Below are 20,283 nucleotides of genomic sequence, written 5' to 3'. Positions count from 1 at the left end.
AGAAAATTACTTCTAGATGACTTCACTAATTAAACATGTTTTAATTTAATATTAGTATTCTTCACTTGATTAGAGATGTAGAAATATTCTCGACCACTTATAAATTAAAGAGAAAATTATTGAAAACACTCTTGAACTTAGCGTGAATTATTAATTTTGTTAATGAACTATTGACAGTCTTAAAAATACTCATCAACTTGACTAGTTAAACTTAAATACATCTATGATATGTCACATAACATAGCAAATTTCTCATGAGACTCTTAATAAAAAGTCGAAAAAAGTGTTGAAAACGCTGCTAAGTTTGTGGAGAACTTATAAGAGATGTATTTCACTAATGTGACAAGATAAGGGGTGTATTTAAGTTCAGTCAAGTAAAGAGATATTTTTAAAATTGTCAATAGCTTAAAAATAAAACTAGTAATTCGCTGCAAATTAAGTGGTAGTTTCAATACTCGACAGTTAATGAGATTTCGGTGAGTATATGTTATTGTTCTTGTTAAGTTAGAGATGTGTGTTTTTCCTATTTATGACAATGTCTTTTCTAAAACAATTTATGTTAATTTATTATGATAAAGTAGTAAATCGAAATAATGATATATATTAATGATAAATGTGTTAAATGATAGAATTTAGGTAAGCATACCATACACTAATTAATGATTTTGTGTGTTGCATGCATTGAGCGCAAATAAGTATTTTTTTTTTCTTTTCTGAGAGTTGTTTAAACCTTTTATTTAGTAGATTTTATTTTCTATTAATGAAATTTTAAAGATGACACTGTAAAAATAAAAATAAAAATATTATTTGACACTTGTCGATTTATGGTAGAGAAAAACGGATTACCGATACTTTCTTATCCAAAAAAGAAAAAACTCGCAGGTGGTTAAAAAGGGATAAAAATAATTATTGATGATTAAGGATTAAAGTAGTTTTAATTGGGGTTTTTACTGGTTTTTTACAGTTGAGTTCGATTTGTTGGGAGGTTTTTTAGTGAAAGAAGGGTAAATAGAAATTAAGGGATAACAAAAAACCTCTTGTGGGTAAAATTTGAAGGTGAGGTGTGTGTTTAGAGACAGATTATCCACTAAAATAAAATAAAAAATGCCCTTAATTTCGACAAAATAGTGGATAAACCTTGTTTTGTTCTCAACACTGTCCTATAAGTCCAGTAAAATTCTGAAAGGTTTGTTATGGGTTCTTTTTCATTAACCTTTTCTTGTTAATCCATTTTTAGTTTTTTTTATTTGTATATGAAAATTCATTTATATGTATAAATAATCGATGTAAAAGAAAATTTTAATCCTAAACTCATTAATTAAAAAATCATGACTCCACCTATGTACCAAACTTATAACGAGTAGTCAAGTATTTAGATTGAATGAATAAATACACATCTAATTTTAATATAATCTCGAAAAAATTCTATCATTTAAAAAAAAATCACCTCTTGATACATCACTTTCCTCTCGCTGATACATCTCTATCCCCCTCTCAAATACATTCCTTTCCTATGTATCCAGATGTCCTATCCCCTCTCTCTTCCATCCACCCCTATATATCTGGATGTCCTATCCCCTCTTTAATACATCCATATCCGATCCCCTCTTTGATACATCCCTCCTCTATGTATCTGAATGTCTGCTGATGTATCCAGAAGTCCATGTATCCGAAATTCATAAATATTAAAGGATTTTTAAAATTCGGAAAAGAGTAGGGAAATAATGTAATTAACTCTTAACACTATCAGATTTATGTAAATTATACATATATATATAGGGGTGTCAAAATAAGCAAAATATAGGTAACCCGCCCAGAATTTTATGACTTAGGTTCAAGATTATTTGAATTGTATTCAATCTTAACAATTCAAGTCTTAACACATTTTAAAAAAATCTTCAATTGGACCCAACTTAATCTCCAATTTTATTCTATTTTAAGATTCTTTATTTGCATTGATGTAATGTATGTTCCTACATTGAATGTATGAATTATTATCTATTTTATAACTTCTAAGATATATCTATCCATTTGTAATTTTAAAAAAAATAATAATCTTGTGTTGGAATTCAAATTGTGGTTATAAATGTTAAATAACAATATATTAAAATTATTGAGATTAAGCGAGTCAAATTGGGCTGGTCATGACCCAATTCAATTTCTATTTCAACCCATTTTAATATCCTCAATTTAAATTCAACCTGCCCCATTTGACACCCTAGTTATATATAGTGGCAATCAGAGTCCTCTTCTTTGGCAGCCTAATGGCTAGTACTCCATCTGTTCTTATATTAGTTGATCATTTTCCTTTTTTACACACATATTAATAAATCATAAATAAAAAGATAATTTTACTAATTCAGCTCTTAAAAACTTTTTGGAAATTTTACAAACAAATGTAAATACTTTCAAGAAAATTTAATTGCAATTAATGATAATATAGACAAATTTAATTCATGCTTTCTTGATTTTGTAAGATGAACCACTAATATGAGACAACTACTTTACGTAAGGTCATCAACTAATATGGAACGGAATAAGTAATTTTCTTAGCTTTCATTTCCCTTTAACCAATCCCTTTATAGTTTTCATAAAATCATACTCCATTTTAGCGCCTTACCACAAAAGTAATCAAATAACTATCACAAAGTCTAAGTATAATAAGTATTACTATGCTTTAGAAAGTGATACATGAAAGTGATGGTAGTTCTTTAGAAAGTGATACATGAAAAATATACCATGTGGGTCATATATACATTCCAAGTGAAGACAAGTTCTACCATGAGAGGCAGCATAGACACTCAACTCATAAGGAGTAGTAACAAGTGTTAGAAACTTATAGACAAGTGAAGTAGGAAAACAAGTAGAGCATGAATAGGTGATGATCATGTATATAGAATGTGACATGTGACAAGCATATAACATATATCATTTGAACCTCGTTGATTCATATAAATGAAACAATGACATAGGATCGTGCCTAAACGGAAAATGATCGTGTTAACCTTACGTATCTTAATTCAAGTAAATTATGATGTAACAAATTTCCTTTAAAATGACAATCACTTTATCTATATCAAATAACATAACCAAGAAGCTCACATTAATCATTTGATTAATGCAAAACATGATAAATCACCTAATCTTGTTTAGTTAATATCTATTTTTATTTTATTACTTAATCATGATAAATAAATAGATTTTTAGATTTACACTTTAATTTACCAATGTACACCATTGGGTCAAAAGTTCAAACTTCAAACCACATCCAATTTGGAAATAAAGTCCATATAAACCAAAACTCCAAAAAGATCCATAGCACGTGCCCATCAAGAAAAAATTTGAACCCAAAAAAAGAAAAAGAATTATAGCCGAAGTAGAACAACCAAACATTGTTGCATTCTCCATCTATATCTAATCATTTATATAAAAATCTAGATCTACAATCATATTATTCCTAATTTCATATTAATTCTCACCGTCGTCGATTTCATCGAAAACCCTAAAAATTTACTCAACTTAACATTTGTTTTCTATTTTGTTCACGATGAGACAGAGGAAGAAATCAAATTCCGATGTTCAACAGGAAGACCAACATCAGAATGGTCACTTATCAAAGTTCAGACAGCTTTTCGATCCCGAAGCTTCTTGGGATAAGGTTTGATTTTTACTTGTTTCTTTCTTCAACTATTGGGCATTGTTTAATCTTATATTGATGTGCTGATTCCGGATTTTTAATGTATAACCGGCTCTTTGTTTCTGCTAGATTTCCTCATACTAATAATAGAAATTCTTGCATATCTGAGATATAAATTGTGAATCTAACAACCCCATAAATAGAAAAGCCCTTATTATTAAGGTTTTGATTTCATTGTAGTGTTTTGTGGGAGATTTGGAGTGAGTAAGACTTGCAAAGTTCTTTTTTTTTTTTTAAGTTTTTGTTGTGTGATTTATTCAAGTTTTATGGTTGCTCTTCACAAAACTGCATAGATGACAGTTACAGTTATTAAGAAAGCATCAAGTAGATGCATAATTACAGGGGCGTGATTACTAGTAGGCAAAAATACAAAAAAGAATTGCAGGCCCCTATACATTTGTTCCTTAGTACTAATGTAATTCTAAAACTCTTCAGTATTAGATACTGTGGAGAACTTTGTCCAGCAAAAAAGGTAAACTAAGCATTTGTCTTGAAGAGCATGAATGGGAGTTGAGGAACGATCAAAACATCTTTTGTTCCTCTCAGTCCAAATACACCAAAAAGTTGCAGCATGAATTATATTCCAGACCTTTCTGATGGTTTTATCAGCTTTCCAATAAACTCTTAACACATGTGAGCTTCTCTCGAGCTTTGTGTCATCACCCAGATTAGTTATAAAAATACACAGGAACATGTTCCAAAGATGATAAGCATTGCTGTTGTTATCTTAAAAGCTTAGAGAATTTTCAACCAGTAGAGGTTTTAACTTTTTATTTGTTATGACATTAATCTGAAAGGAAAGATTCCTAAGACTTTTAGCTTCTCCGTTATGCCACAGCTTGATGGATCACTCAGGTTCAATTTCGGTCTTTGGCTGTATTATACATTAGACAAACTAGTAATTGTTTTATCTTGTAATTGCAGGATCAATTGGGTGATGTATTGCATTGGACTAGACAATTGATGGCTGTTGTTTGTGGATTATTATGGGGTGCCATTCCTTTAGTTGGTGGGGTCTGGTTTATGCTGTAAGTTTTCCTCTATACCTCGCCGCCTTCTCTTTTTTTGAAGCCATGGAATCTGTTATTGGTTTGCTGTATGTCAAATATACTCTTCTTCATTCCTGTAGCTGCACTTCATATTTCTGTGTTGTTTATCATGTAGATGAGTTTCATTTCACTTCATTATATCTTGTCAATTGTTGCTTGTATGTGGAGTTCATTTGAACATTAGCTTTTGTCAATTGTTGCTTGTATGTTGAGTTTATTTGAATTCATTAGGTCTTGTCCATTGATTATTATTGGTAGTTTACTTCAGTTCATTATCTCTTGTAAGAAGTGACACTTAGTAGGCAGCTTTTTTATTATGGTTAGTTTATATGGTAACTCTCGTGTTTGAACTAACTATTCTGCTTTGTTTACAACGACTGGGTCAAAATGTGGTATCATGGAAATTGAAATAATATACTGCTACTTGGAAAGTGCTCCAAATTTTTCTGTCAATATTGAAGTTCTGATGGCTGTAAATATTCATTCACTTAGGAGGTGTATGATTTTGCAAAGGCAGGGCTTTCTGTTGAAGCATATGTAGAGGCAGCGAGCCATGCATTGTCATTAAGAAAAAAGAAACCATAACAGGCAGGGAGGTTAGATGAAGAATTGTTTTTTCCCTCCCTATAAAGCTTTTAAGAAGAAAGGGTGAAATTTGAGAATACATGACAGAGAGACAGAGAGGATACTAGTATACACTTTTTTTGGGGAAACTGGTAACCGACTAGTATACACTTCCACTCAATCTTAATGAAAGAAAGCCCTTCCATTCTAATTTCATCTACTGAGGAGGAGGAAGCTCTAAGAACTCATACCAAAGAATGTCAAAGAAATAATAAAAGAATAATCCAAGAAGCAAGGATAAGAAAGTACATGAGCATGCATAGTTGGCATGAACTTCTTTCATCATGCATGTACTTCATTTTCTATAGGAGTATCTCCATCTGCAGTCTTATCTATGTTTATGGGCCTTTGAATTCACTAATTTTTTTTAACTACTTTCTAAAAGATTCTACTTCCAGTTTAAATGGCTTCATTAAAGTACTTCAACAACTTTTTCAGGGCATTTAATTAAGGCCTCTTGGTTTGGATCCTATAACTGTTTCTACTTTCTAATTTTGGTTTGGGTAAGAATTAATGAATAGTTCATTTGAATTTATTTATTCTTTATTGAAATTGTAGTTATGTTAAAAAAAAAAAAAGTTATGTTACTAGAAGTTTTGATATGATTATATCAGGTAAAAGAATCAAAACCAAATATATCTTTATTTATAGCCTGTAAAGGCGTTAACTAATTTTTGCTTGAGCCTTTAATCACTAGTTGACTGGAAGACCGATCCTTTTTAATCTTATGATGGTGGTGTTAGAGTAAGCTCGCTAGCACTTGAACTATCTACTAGGTACCTACCACCTCCCTCTAACGTGTTTTCTCCCTGTTGGGATTTGAATCTTAATTTTACCATGATGTTCGTCTCCTTCATTGACCACTGTATCCACCCACTTGGATGCTGACTGGAAGAATACTCTTTTCTTCTTTTGGAGTAAGAATTTCTTTTTGAGGGGTGAGGTGAAACCTCTTTGTCCTTTCTGTTCCTCTCCTTTCTTTTCCAAGTGATCAGTTAGATGTTTCAGACACTACAACTAATAATTGTTTAGACCCTTTCAGGTAAAAAAAACATGGCAGTATGTATATGCTAAGATTCCTAATTATTTTGAATAGTCTCTTTCTAATGAAAAGATAGTCAGTAAATCTGTCTCTAGAGTCTTTCAGGAAGGGACTTCTACTATGATCTTCCTCCAACATACAACATTAAGATTGATCTTTCCTCGGAATTACCCTGAACCATATATTTCACTGATGCGACTATTGTTTTTGGTGTTGTCAGTGAGTGAGTGATTGACTGAATACAAAAATTTTGATACGGGAAAGAAAAGTTGGAAGATCAGACTTAAATGTAGGACGAAGGTAGAACCTTAAACTCAAGAACTGTCATAGGAGCAACTATGTGGTTATTTTGCTTCATATGGTGGAGATCTGTGATCATGGTTGAACATAATAAAATTTCAAGTTCATATTCTTTCTGCTTTTTGGTAGTTATAGCATTGATAAGACTTATTCCGAGCTAAACCAATTCGGAAGTTCATGGATGCTGGACTATTTGAATCGTATTTTCAGATGACTAGTCGCTACTAGTTATACTATCTGATGCATGATAAAGAACATATATATATTATAATCCAAATACTGGCAGGAAACCCAGTAGAGATCTGCTTCTCATTCTTTTAATTGGAAGGATACTGGTTGCTTGAGTTGAAGATCATCCTAGTTTTCAAATATTTGGCCGTAATTTTAAAATCCTGTTCTTATTAACCGATTCTTACAATAGTAATTGCACTCTTCTTAAAATTTAGGTTCCTTGCACTTTCAACTGGTATTATCTACTGTTATTATGCGATGGTGCTAAAAGTTGATGAAGAAGAATTTGGTGGGCATGGAGCTCTCCTCCAGGAAGGACTTTTTGCTTCTATGACACTCTTTCTGGTACTTGATCTTCTTTTCAACCCCCTTTTTACTGTTTATATAAGTGAAAAACAACTTATGTCCTTTACCTTCGTCTCTCATATTGTTGCTAATATCTTTTTTATCCTCCTGTTTCTTTTATTATGTTTGTACAGCTTTCTTGGACCGTAGTCTACAGTTTGGCTCACTTCTGATGCGGTTTTCTCGACTTGACTGAGCTTCCAGTTTCTTTTTCAAGTCAGAACTCATATTTTGGTAGATGGTTCCAGGTGTTATTTTTTGTTGTTGGGATGGAATTCCCAAAAGGACAACGCTGGCTGATAAAATGGCCAATTTTCGACTGTGCAATATTATCTTCAGTGTAATCTGAAACATGGTAGCTTTCCTTTTCGAACATAGTTTAAAATGTATTTGTTCAAACATTCTTTCCTCTTAGTGCAGATCATGCTTTGACCCAATAACTATGCTTGTTTCTTTGGTAGGTAGAATTACACTCTAGGCCATCTATATCCTGTTCAGATATCTCATTTGAAACAAATTCAGCAGTTTCTCAGTCACCACACTTGCAAAACATGCCCACTAATTCCATCTCATTTATACTATTCAATTCAATTGGCCAATTTTGAAGTGGCTACCTATGCTTTTCATTGATTCAAAGTTGGAGATAAATATAAATTATACATATTGATGTAGATGTGCATAGAAGCTGAATGAGAGGAGTCAGCCAAATACTGGATAGACTAGTTCACATATATACAAATGAGATATTGTTCATTTCATAAAAAATCAATTTTCTGTTCACCAATGACCACTTCACATATAGACAAATGAGGTATTTTCATTTCATTTCATGAAATCACATCTGTTGACTAAATTTTCTCCAAGCATGAGCAAATAGACTATAGTGTCTAAATATCTGGGGCGGAATTCTTCTATTATATTACTAGTAAATGTTTCATGATGTGAGACATGCCGTTGAGTTGTATTTAAGAACCCAAACAGCTTTTCAACCGATTGCAGTATAATTTTCAAATCTATTTAGTATGGAGATAGCACATGAAAGGTGAACTGTGCAGTGGCTGATAAGGTGTATATAACGCTTCGTGATCATCAGGATTAACTGAGGGGAATTCAACGAACATCATTATCACGCCCATCTTTGCCTCTGTCTAATTAAGTAAACACGACCATAAACCCAACGTCTGCCAGGTCTTGAGATGGATTGCTGCAGTAGAAGTACATGGTATTAGGGCAATTATATAGTGTACTTGAATGAGATAAGAATCTGAATGGCGCAAAAATGAAATGAATTCGGCCTTTCTTAAAGATGTAGAGAGAAAAATATAAAATATTAGTAAAAAGAAGAGTGAGAATAGCAATTTAAGTTGAGAAAAACTCTTTCATTATAATTATGAACTAAAATAAATAGAGAACACATTCAAACTCAAAGAAATACAAATTCAACACGTTTAAGATACAGTTTTATCTTCTCTTATACAACATTTGATGGCATAACAAAATATGATGTTGCAGAAAATTTGAAATTGAGAAATAGAATATCATATCATAAAAGAGACTAATATTTTCAGACACAAGAAGCAGAAAATATAACTACGCCATTATTTACATGTATTTAGATAAGCTGGAGCAGTGATCTCCACTTTCCAGCAAGTAAATAAAAATGTAACAGTGACAAAAAAAGGAAATATACGAAATTCTTCCAATCAAATAAGCATGTAGTGTAAAGTAAGATGAGAACCGAAGTCATGGTCAAAATTACCTCAACCTTGGTTTGAAATTCTAATCTGCTTCCACAAACATGACAATCAGCTCTATGCGGGGAATGATAGGATTTCTCTGCTTTCAGGAAAGCAAACACCTGAAGGTAATATTGTTAAGATCTATAAAATTCATCCATTTCAGTACAAGGAAATACGATTTAACCCTTCATCAATGGAATCATATCAAATAACTTCTAGAAATATTTGTGGAGATGTGAGAAGCTAGTTCGTAGTTACCTCCTCACCACAGTTTGGGCATGCCCCTTTCAGAGCTACCAAGTCATTTTTCCAAAGTCCTTGAAGTGCTCCAACTGTGATTAGTTATCTTAAGTTATAACTGTACTTGGGATGCATTGAAGAAATAAATTCTCAAAAACTATGGACAGCGTTGCTTCTAGACATGGTTAAACAATCACATTTACACTGGCGATCATCACCAAAACAGTACAACATGGAGGAAAGTAATAGAAAATATATAATTCAACAAACACCATTTCCTAACAGTAACCTTCTTGATGAAATTATTGCAAACCTGACTCTAGTACCTAATTATGCAACAGTACCAACCTGATGCAAAATTAGAAGGGGAACGAAGTTACAAAACTATTAAGGATCAATCTTAAACTAAATTTTCCTCTCCAATTCTTGACAAGATGTGATTGAGCTTTCCCATTTTCAATTCTAAATTTCTTTTAGATGCTTAAGATCCTTTTGTGCACACATAGATGGAGGTACTCTCATACAGTTATTCTCCACCTTTTGATGAAAACACTCATTTGCAAAGACCACAAGTGTATTTCATCTAAAGAAAGGCAGACCATTTAGAGACTGAAAGATCCAAAAGGATAAGATATCGTTTATTTTTTCCTTTGATGTCAATCAACCTGAGCAAAAAAGCGTAGATAGCAGCAGGTAAATTGAGATGGATAAAGAAAATCATTTTCTCTTCATAAGTAGCCCTTTCCTATTAAGGAACTAAAAGATGCTTATAATGCTCACCAAACTTATATTACTTGCACTAGAACTCCTAACTAATGAACACCAAGAAAACCAAAGAAAAATGATGTCAATGGAAGGGTAACAAACATGATTAAAAAAATAAAGTTAAATATTGTTGAATTAATATTTCTAAAAGCACATCTAAGTAATTTATATATCAGTATGAGGGTTTATGTCAAACATTTATAATGATTAAACTTGAGAAATGAAGGTTCAAGAAAGAAAACTCATTACCTGAGGCCGAAGCAATTGGAAAGCCTATGATAGATCCCAACACCATAAAAAGGATTCCATTGAGAATGGTAAACAACTCAAAAGATTGATCAGTGTAGGGCATTCCTGATTCAAATGTGTCTTGATAAGCTTGAACGATGGTGCAGATTAAAGGCACAATCAAGAATGAACTCCCAAATCCAAGAATCAACAACCATACACTTGCTAATGCAAACACCTGTGAAGGATCTTCCTGCCCTACATCCACATTAATCAATATTCAAGTGTAGGACGATAGATTGGTCTACAAGTAGAAAAACTACTCCAGGATGAAAAATTCTTCTTCTAGGGAATGACACAGCTGAACTAGATTTGCAAATAGCACTGTGGGGTAAGTAATGTACGTATACATCCATAATGTTTTCTTTCTCCTTTTTCCATGGAAGGTGCAGAGACTTCATCTACGGAGGACAAATAATAGGTCCAAGGGCAATATCAATCAAATAGGATTTAGTGAAGACATACAAAGCACAAGCAAAGTCGATGGATCAAGTTTGGTATATGATAAGCTATAGACTTAAATATATCAAACAAGTTACTGATTTTAAAAAAAAAGAACAAAAAATTAGAAAAGAAAATTAAGGTAGAGAGTTTATAACAAGGTGCAATTTTAACGTAAATTTAAGATACTTCCACTTGGAGTTTGAAGAACTCATATTTACAGTATTCTAAAAGGAATGGAAGAAATATTCCAAACAGAAATAGTTCTAACCAACAAAGTTAAAGAAAAAATTCAAATGGATACCACAATAACAAATTCATATAACCTATGTATAACACAGTAGTATTACAATAACCAATTCATATCACAGTAGTATCACCTCTGCGTCAGCATAAGTTGAGTGCCGCCTGAGACTACAACGGGGATACTTGACTACATGCTTTGAACCATACCACCGCAATCTTAACTGTAGTACAAAAAAAAATACTGTGCATGAGGATCAGAACATAAAAGAAAAGTTCAAGCTATCAACTATATTGAGAAACTTACCTCTACTTTGTCAAACATATCATCAACTATTAAAGGCATTCCACTGTAATAAGCATCACGTGCCTAAGAGAAAGCAGAAGTACAAAATCAGAGAGCAGAAGGACAGTGGGAAAAAGGAAAAAAACTGGGAAAAAGAAATCAAGTTTCTCTGTGTTACCACTAATCTTTATAGCACAAGAACTTACAGGAAATTTTCACAAACACTACCTACTCATAAATCCTTGTTGAAATGCATACAGTTTATAAGGCCGGGTTTTTGGCCAAGGACTAAAACTGACCCATCATGAACTAAAAATCACACAGACAGACCTCATATATACCACTCGCATCTTCTTTAGCTCATCAAATTATCAAAAAATTCAAACAACAAATACAAAGTACAAACATAATTAAGTACTCGAAAAGCATCAGTAAGCTTTTAATCACTCAAACGTGCTTCTAGTTAGGTAGTGATTAAACTCAAGTGATTCAACACATGATAGGGATACTTTACATACTCCTCTGTCCCAATTTATGTGGTACAATTGAAATTTCAAGATTCAAACCTCTATACTTTAACCATGATTTCGTACATAGAAGCTTTAAGTTATTTGAATAGAACTCATATATTTGAAAACTACAATAAATAACAATAATTAACAAATTCTGGTCGAAAAAAAACTTGGTTGACTCTTGAAATTTCAATTGTGCCAAATAAACTGGGACAACGGAGAATTTAGTATGTGAACGTTTGAAGGCACATTTGAGTGATCATTTCTTTGATCAAGCAAAAAGCTCAAACACACCATACTCATAACTCATAGGATAATCAATATCGAGAGTTCTACAAGGTAATTTAGGCCGTGAATAGAAGTCAATGTTACTGATTCCATTGAATATTCAAACCAACCTTAATTTCATTAATAGTGAATATTACAAAGCTTCTTACAAGCCAAAAACCTTCCTAACAGTGAGATGAGCATTACCTGGCGGTAGAGGGCTTCTAAGGTTTCTTTGCTAGCTGTTTCAATAGGTCCGACGAAAATACAGGAAGGTGCTAGAGGTGCCTCTCGCTCTTCACAAGTGGATACACCATGGCTCCTGGAGGATATCCGTACCGGAAAGGAAGCTCCGGCGCGAGAGTCGCTTCTGCTCAGCTCGATTACAGTGGAACCGAGCACGCGGCGAGCGATGGGATACCACGCGCCGGCCATGAACCGGAAGGAAATGGTGGTTACGTGATGACAGCAGAGAATTTTTGAAGAAAGGAGTGGTCAGGATATTGTAAAATCGACGGGTAATTTTGGGTCTGGTTCGTTATGGCCACGAATTTGTGGTGTTTATAAAGGGGAGTAGAATGACGAAAATGCCCTCCTGTGGTCGTATTTTGATTTGCTAAAGTAAATATCTGGTTATTAGCCGCTGATATTTTTGTCATTAGTAGCAAGTGGGTCAATATCCTTTTCTGGACAGGAAGGCTGTGGAGTGAGGACACTAAAAACTCATTACGTAAAATTCAACATTATTTTTTTATTGATAAGACACACACCTCATTCATGTAGACTAATGATTTAGGAGTATTATTCTAATTTTAAGTGAAGAAATCATTCAACCATCAACAACTCCTTCCGTTAATAATTTATTTAGTGTACTTTGATAAATTACAAAATTTAAGAAAATAATAAGAGAAAACGAAAAACTTTTAAACATATGAGACATGGTATCTGTTTGGTGGAACTTATGAGGCAAGAGGGTTAATTGAATTCCTTTCTTATGCTATTATATATTTTGTTATACTATAAAATATTAAATCTTGCTTATATATATAAGGAAAAGATTCTAGTATAATTGTAAAAAGGTCCAAAAATTGCTTTAGGCTACAAATAAAATTTTTAGGTGTGACATTTAAGTATTTCTTTGAATCTTTTGTATGAAATTTTGTACGTAATTTATGTTATGAGATTTGTGACTATAAAAGCTTGTTAAATTTGTAGTGGCTTTTCTTGAGCAAGTCCTAAATTTTTTAAATCAACACAAATAGTTGGGGCAGAAAATAGCAATGAACCAATGATATGGCGCCACGTTTTCCAGAGAAATACGTAGATGGAGAAGGTGGTCCCACAAAGCCATGGAAATCGTCACTTTATTACGGTTAAAATTTGATCATCACTCACAGTAAGCGCCATTTCCTGTTCCTCACTCTTCCAATACACAAACTCAATTAACACTCAAATCTGCTTGAGGAGCTCATCTTTGTAGTAGTAGTATTTGATACTGGTTCTCGCTTCAATCAGCTTCATCAACAAGTTACGGTTCCATTTCTCTTTGAACTCGACAAATTTTGCTTAATTGCTTCATAGATGATATATTCAAGTTTGAAATTGAGGTTAGGGTTTCTACAGTTGCATTGATGAATCGCCTTTGCTAAGCTAATTATTTCTGCTCCTACATTTCGTTTTTTGCTTGATGAAGTTCTAATTATGGATATTTTGCGTATCTTCTCTTTTAGTTCGTGAAACTATTTTTTACTGGATGTTTGTGTGTGTATGTATTAGTCATGGAAAGATATAGCTATCATTTTGATAATTCACAGTTGTTTGATCTCTGATAATTTAGTTTCGGATGACGATGACACTGCTTTTCTGATAATTAATGAGATGATGAATAAACTAGAAGCAACTAAAGTTGTCCCTGAAACTATATGTTGGCTAACTATGTAGATAGAGATAACGAAGGGGATGTAATGGAAGAAGATGTTATGGGTAACAATGAAGATACTGCTGGTATAGACAAAGATAACAAAAGAGACTCACTGGGTAAAGATGAATATGAAGGAAATGACGAAGAAAAGAATATAGAAAAATTGGAAGCAATTACAAATCAAACGACCAAAAAATCTATGAAAGGGAATACACGGAAGAGAAAGGCAAATGAAAACCCTGAAGGAAAGGGTGAAATTAAGCAGGTTCTGAAGAAAGTAGCTTCTGAAGGCAAGGTTAATGAGTACTGTGGAAACTTGGCGCACAAAGGTGACAATGATCAGGATTCTAAGGCAACAGAAATGGGAAATTTAGTCTCCACATGTGATGATGAAAGCTCTAAGAAGGTTACCCCTGGAGATGAAGCTAAGATGAGCCCTGAGAAATTGTCTAGTGAAGGCAGAGACATTCCTGAGCAGGTTGATAGCATGGGTATGATATTCATGTGCAATTCTGAGACAAAGAAGGACTGCTATGGGTACAAGGTTGTGGGACTCCCAGCAAACAAGAGAGAGATGGTTGAAAAAGTTTATAAAGGGATGAAACTCTTTCTATATGACGTTGATTTGAAATTGATGTATGGGATCTACAAAGCTGCAGAAAATGGCGGTTTTAGCATTGAACCCAAGGCATTTAAGTCTCAATTCCCATCCCAGGTATGTTAGTTGTGCTTTGAGTCCCTTTGAACTTCACCTTTTTACTTCTTTATGATTTGTTTGCTTTGAAGAACGTTGCTAGTCATAAAATGCAAAAGCAAAGTTGGTTTTGACCAATAATTGAAATGAGCTAACAACATCTCTGGGATCTGTAGAGGTTAATTTATAAGACCTCAAATACATTATCAACAAGGGTAACATTTAGCTGCTGTGTTTTTCCACCTGTTCCAATTCTGTGCAAAATCCCTCCTTCCTTATCTATTGTCTCTGGTGTTCTCCTCCTTGGACTAATGATTGTTTTACTGACTGATGGGAAGATGAGTAATTGAAGGAAGTTGAGAGTTCTTGAGAAGGGATTTCGCACGGTAAATTAATTCTATGCGTTTGTTGACATTGTTACTTTACAAAATCAGTCATGAAGATAAAATTACAGTCAATTTTTGTTGAGGTACTGTATTTTCTTTCAGTAGGCTGTGACTTATAATATCTGTTAATTTCCTTGGCAAAAACAGTGAGAGGAGGTAAATTTCAGCTTCTATGTATGCTTTGTAAACACTTAACGAGGGAATGTCTTGAATGGTTTTCAATGTTTGATTCTCATATCTGCGATGGTTTGTTAGTGGCTAGTAGCTATTTGTATGGACCTTAGATTCTTTTTCTATACAAAAAAGAAGAAGTTATGACATAGGCAGTTAGGCACAAAGCCAACGGAGGAAAGATGATAAGCTGAATTTGATTGGTTAGAAATGCTGAACTTCTTCCATTTTATTTGAAGAAGGGGGAAAGATTAAATTTGGTTGTGGTGCCTGCATTTTATATCATAGGACATACGAGGAGACCAAAGCAACATGCAATTTAATTTAACTGCATTATGGCTCAGAAGAGACAGGTTAATTGATGAAGAGCAATTTTGATTCTTGTATCCTAAATATCTTTCTGTGAGTTTGTTGTTCAAGTCATAATAGCTATTTATGTCACTAGAATCGGTGCAATTAATAGTCAAAGCAAGTATAATTTGCTTCCAGTTTAGCACTATGACTTCAAATTAGAGATATCAGCTTTTATTTTCTTGATAGGTAAAGATTGTAAATCTATAGCGAAGGCATCAAAAAGGGCCACCTGTTGTATGCAAACAGTATGAACAAGAAGACAAAAAAGGAGTAGAATTCAAACTTTTAGGATGAAGCATGTACATAAGTTTTTAGCATATGAGTGACTCTTAGGGGCTTCTTTTTTGTTATATTTTGTGTGTGTATTTTGATATTGGGGTGAAAGGTGGGGAGACTAGGAGTACGATGGATGGGATTTACGGAGTTATCCTTCATTCGGTTTCTTTGGAGTGGAATACTTTGTCGAGTAAGGGCTGGTGGTGGTTTTGGGTTCTAGAATTGTATTGGTGCTTATGTTTAGTGCAGTTCATGGATATGATTGTTTGAATGCCCTCTTTGTCTTAACTATATGTTTGATGATTTCAGGTTCGTTTTTCCATTGTTGATGATTGCTTACCATTAGCAGAGGAGAAATTTAGGGAAGTGATTAAAACAAACTATTACACGAAGACAAAGTTTGATTGCAAATTGACCTCTGAACAGGTATCTGGACATTGTATTTGCATTTATTGGAAATCCTTAGATTTGTTTGGATGGTGATGATATTTAAGTTTCCTGGTGGATCATGACAACATTTTGTGTGTATTTGTTGCAAATCAATAGGTGAACAATTTGTGTAAGCTTTTCATTTCTGCTAGCAAAGCGTCGGGTATACAACTCAAATCAGAGACCAGTACTATGGACAAGACGAGTTTAACTAAGGGGCGGCACATGGATAAAAGTAGACAGCCTGAACATGTTCGACAAACTAAATGGATGGAAGTGCCTAGGTACCACTCACATCCACATATGCTGGAAAGGGATGTAGTTACAACTCCATTGCTGCCATTAGCTTGGCCTCAAAATTCACTACCACTTCTTGCTGGTCAATCACATAACAGAACTTTGGAAAACGGTGTTTATGGATGTGACACATTGACACATAATCGTGATACTTCCAGAGAGGGACGACTGGTGGAGCCTCATGATTCTTATAGGCGGGACAAACTGCTAAATCCTGATATTTACAGAGGAGAGGCTTTAGCAGTGCATTATGATTATCCCAGACAGGATGGATTAGTAGAGCATCGCGAATATCAGCTAGTAAATGTGGAAGCAGGACTCCAGGATGTTGTAAACCATCATCCCTATGCTTTATACTCTGAGAATTTGTCCTCCCAAGATCCTGTGTACTCGCCACATCCCACGTATAATCCTCCACCAGGCTTACGACCTGAATACCGTCTCGGTAGCCTATTAAATGAGTATAGTTCTACCAGAGGCATCCCTCCTGCGTACCATTCATCACCAAACTCTCTGCCCGCGTCCCATTTTCATCAACCCGTATACTCCCAAGATCCTGTGTACTCGCCACATCCCACGTATAATCCTCCACCAGGCTTACGACCTGAATACCGTCTCGGTAGCCTATTAAATGAGTATAGTTCTACCAGAGGCATCCCTCCTGCGTACCATTCATCACCAAACTCTCTGCCCGCGTCCCATTTTCATCAACCCGTATACTCCCAAGATCCTGTGTACTCGCCACATCCCACGTATAATCCTCCTCCAGGCTTACGACCTGAATACCGTCTCGGTAGCCTATTAAATGAGTATAGTTCTACCAGAGGCATGCCTCCTGAGTACCATTCATCTCCAAACTCTCTGCCCGCGTTCCATTATCATCAACCCATATACTCCCAAGATCCTGTGTACTCGCCACATCCCATGTATAATCCTCCACCAGGCTTACGACCTGAATACCGTCTCGGTAGCCTATTAACTGAGTATAGTTCTACCAGAGGCATGCCTCCTGAGTACCATTCATCTCCAAACTCTCTGCCCGCGTTCCATTATCATCAACCCGTATACTCCCAAGATCATCTGTATTCGCCACATCCCACGTATAATCCTCCTCCAGGCTTACGACCTGAATACCGTCTTGGTAGCCTATTAAGTGAGTACAGTTCTACCAGAGGCATGCCTCCTGAGTACCATTCGTCTCCAAACTCTCTGCCCGCGTTCCATTATCATCAACCCGTATACTCCCAAGATCATCTGTATTCGCCACATCCCACGTATAATCCTCCACCAGGCTTACGACCTGAATACCGTCTTGGTAGCCTATTAAGTGGGTACAGTTCTACCAGAGGCATGCCTCCTGAGTACCATTCATCTCCAAACTCTCTGCCCGCGTTCCATTATCATCAACCCGTATACCGATATTAGGTTCTGTCAAAGGTATGGTAACTCTTCCCACTAAAATTCAGCTTGAAAGTTTGGCTATTTAGTGATTCAATCTTTATGTGTTTCTGTAATACTGATAGTTTACATGTAGTTTGAGCTAAATTTCATTAGATGGTAGCCCTTAGTTTTCCAAAAGTTCTGTTGCTATCACTTTTGCAGAGTAGACATCTGTTCATACAGGTTTCATCTTGATCTTTATGGCTGTCAACAACTTTTACTTTCAGATCGCACCATGGAAAAATCTCTAACTTTCAGACTGCATTAACCAACAATGAATTTTTGACTGGTTTTTATGTTGTTCTTACAACTTATTATCGTCTTACTTATAACTGATATCAATATCCATTAGAGTATAATGATAAAATAGAGCAGTAGGTAGATCGATTTGATACAATCCACTTCATTGAGCAGATATGTTGGTTCTGTTCTTTATTGGATGAGTTTGATTAAGCTTGTAGGTAGATGTCGTTATAGTGACCATCCTAATTGGACAGAATTTTGGGTATTTTAAGTCTCAAAGGATTTAATAACCTAAACTACTCAGCCTTGTCATCTTCTTAACTTTTGTGTTGATTTCTGATGCAGGATTTTGCAGCTTGTTCTATAAACCCATGGAATTTACAAGTTGGATCCTTAATTACATGACCGTGAGTCAAGCTGAGCTTAGAGTGGACCTAATGGTAATTTTTTTGTTTGTTTGAAAATTCAGTATATACCATTTGTGGAAGATTGATTCTAGTTCTGAAACTTCTGGAAAAGGTAGATGAACTCAACTGTCTCACCAAATGAGAGATCATTGTTCTATTTTAATTGACATGTTTGCCAGAAGATGCTTGAGGATATTTTACAGATGAGGCTTCATTTGCTCAGAACTTTCAGTAGTATCTTATACTTTTGGCTAGTCTTCCTTTGACATGGTGATAATAGACAGTTAAGGCACTGCTATAAAAATTGTGGTCTAGGACTCACAATACAGAGACTAATGACTAAACAAAGGAGGTCTAGGCCTCAGTTCATCAGTCTGCAATCTTAACAAGATAGGAGTAACAAAAACCCTTATCACTCTAGCTACCCATGCACTTAAAAATTATTGTAAATTGTTAATTAAGAGGTAGTTTGTTTCTCAAATTGTACAGTAACATCTATTAATTTGTTGGTACAGTCTTACGCCTTACTTGAGAAAACAACCAGAGACAAATAACTTGATTTGATTATCCATGAAAGAACAGATCCTAGCTCAAGAGAGTAAATTACCATTATGTCAGTCTAATAATTGCATGTATTTATGATGAATTTATTGATTATACTATTCCTGAAGACCTCCTTGGTAGTAGAGTATTACTGGAGGGGCCAAAAAAGCACTCTTCATGACTTGCAGGTTACTTAAGATGGTAGTTGTGGTAGTTTGGCCCTGGATTGGTTATGAGTAGCATTTAGCTTAATGATGTTGGCATGTCTCAACTCTCAGGACGAAAATGCATTCAATGAAATGGTCCTAAAAGACAAAAGAGAAAATAAACAAATGGTAAACGTGGAGTTAGTACATGGGTTAGCCATTTCTGCCTGTTTACGAAAACTTACATGGTCCCAATTAAACATTTTCATGACCAAACAACCCCAATGTTGAAACCTTTCTCCAATTAGGCTTTCCCATATTAACACTCTATAAAGTATGGATCCAGATTTTTACTTTGGGGCTTTGAGAGTTTTTTAAGAAAAAAAACTTACTCCTCAAATTATATTGCTTGATTTGATATAAATATCGGGTGCATATGAATATTTTCTATTTTTGTCTCTTTAAGTTGGAGGGGGGTGTTAAAGTGAAACCGTGAAAGGGAATTCTCCATGTATTGAACTGGTCCCAAAAAACAACTCCAAACTGTGATTAGGAAGAACACTTTAAAAAAAAAAAACCTCCTTACTTTTTTCGACTCATAATTTTGCATTATAGTCTCATCAAAACGTCACCATTCCATCATATGCTTAAAATATTTACACATTTATAATGTAAGTACAAACAAATTTCTATAACAAGAATTAGTTCACAACTTAATAATAATGGTAACTAACGTGCAAAAATTGATTTTTTTTGGTAAATGCTACGAGCTCCGTTGAGTTGTGGGGCATTTTAGTTACAACTCTCAGTCAACAACTTTTAGTAACTTGCAAGCGCATCTCAGTGGGAAGGACTGGTATAGCATTTATGAAACTTGGATACACATTTCCAAATTCCAAAATAGCTT

General features: G+C 34.5%; 3 protein-coding genes across 5 annotated transcripts; 2 read left to right on the top strand and 1 right to left on the bottom strand.

Annotated features, from left to right (window-relative positions):
• The first annotated feature begins 3,309 nt into the window (after window positions 1–3,309).
• Window positions 3,310–7,728, top strand: LOC102597870 (uncharacterized protein C20orf24 homolog). The gene is made up of 4 exons (XM_006350715.2): window positions 3,310–3,658; window positions 4,622–4,725; window positions 7,159–7,288; window positions 7,423–7,728. Exons 1-4 carry the CDS (start codon window positions 3,548–3,550, stop codon window positions 7,459–7,461), a joined length of 384 nt encoding a protein of 127 aa, XP_006350777.1. The 5' UTR covers window positions 3,310–3,547; the 3' UTR covers window positions 7,462–7,728.
• Window positions 7,729–8,019: 291 nt separating this feature from the next.
• Window positions 8,020–12,593, bottom strand: LOC102597554 (PGR5-like protein 1B, chloroplastic). Its single transcript, XM_006350714.2, has 7 exons — window positions 12,277–12,593; window positions 11,312–11,374; window positions 11,142–11,228; window positions 10,282–10,513; window positions 9,286–9,359; window positions 9,048–9,146; window positions 8,020–8,492 (listed from the first exon to the last, which is right to left on the bottom strand). Exons 1-7 carry the CDS (start codon window positions 12,502–12,504, stop codon window positions 8,415–8,417), a joined length of 861 nt encoding a protein of 286 aa, XP_006350776.1. The 5' UTR covers window positions 12,505–12,593; the 3' UTR covers window positions 8,020–8,414.
• Window positions 12,594–13,374: 781 nt separating this feature from the next.
• Window positions 13,375–19,281, top strand: LOC102597223 (adhesive plaque matrix protein-like). 3 transcript variants are annotated; one of them, XM_015310210.1, is made up of 6 exons: window positions 13,375–13,596; window positions 14,011–14,705; window positions 16,181–16,297; window positions 16,418–16,976; window positions 17,151–18,034; window positions 18,626–19,281. In XM_015310210.1, the coding sequence occupies exons 2-5, from the start codon at window positions 14,034–14,036 to the stop codon at window positions 18,020–18,022; spliced, it is 2,220 nt and encodes a 739-aa protein (XP_015165696.1). In that variant the 5' UTR covers window positions 13,375–13,596; window positions 14,011–14,033; the 3' UTR covers window positions 18,023–18,034; window positions 18,626–19,281. The 3 variants fall into 3 exon arrangements, with proteins under 3 accessions (XP_015165696.1, XP_006350775.1, XP_015165697.1); XM_006350713.2 differs by having other exon boundaries at window positions 16,418–18,034; XM_015310211.1 differs by having other exon boundaries at window positions 13,376–13,596; window positions 14,410–14,705; window positions 16,418–18,034.
• The last annotated feature ends 1,002 nt before the right edge of the window (window positions 19,282–20,283 follow it).

Source organism: Solanum tuberosum, unplaced genomic scaffold (genome assembly GCF_000226075.1).
Source record: "Solanum tuberosum cultivar DM 1-3 516 R44 unplaced genomic scaffold, SolTub_3.0 scf00128, whole genome shotgun sequence".
NCBI classification, from domain to species: domain Eukaryota; kingdom Viridiplantae; phylum Streptophyta; class Magnoliopsida; order Solanales; family Solanaceae; genus Solanum; species Solanum tuberosum.
This window is presented reverse-complemented; position numbering and strand designations above follow the sequence as displayed.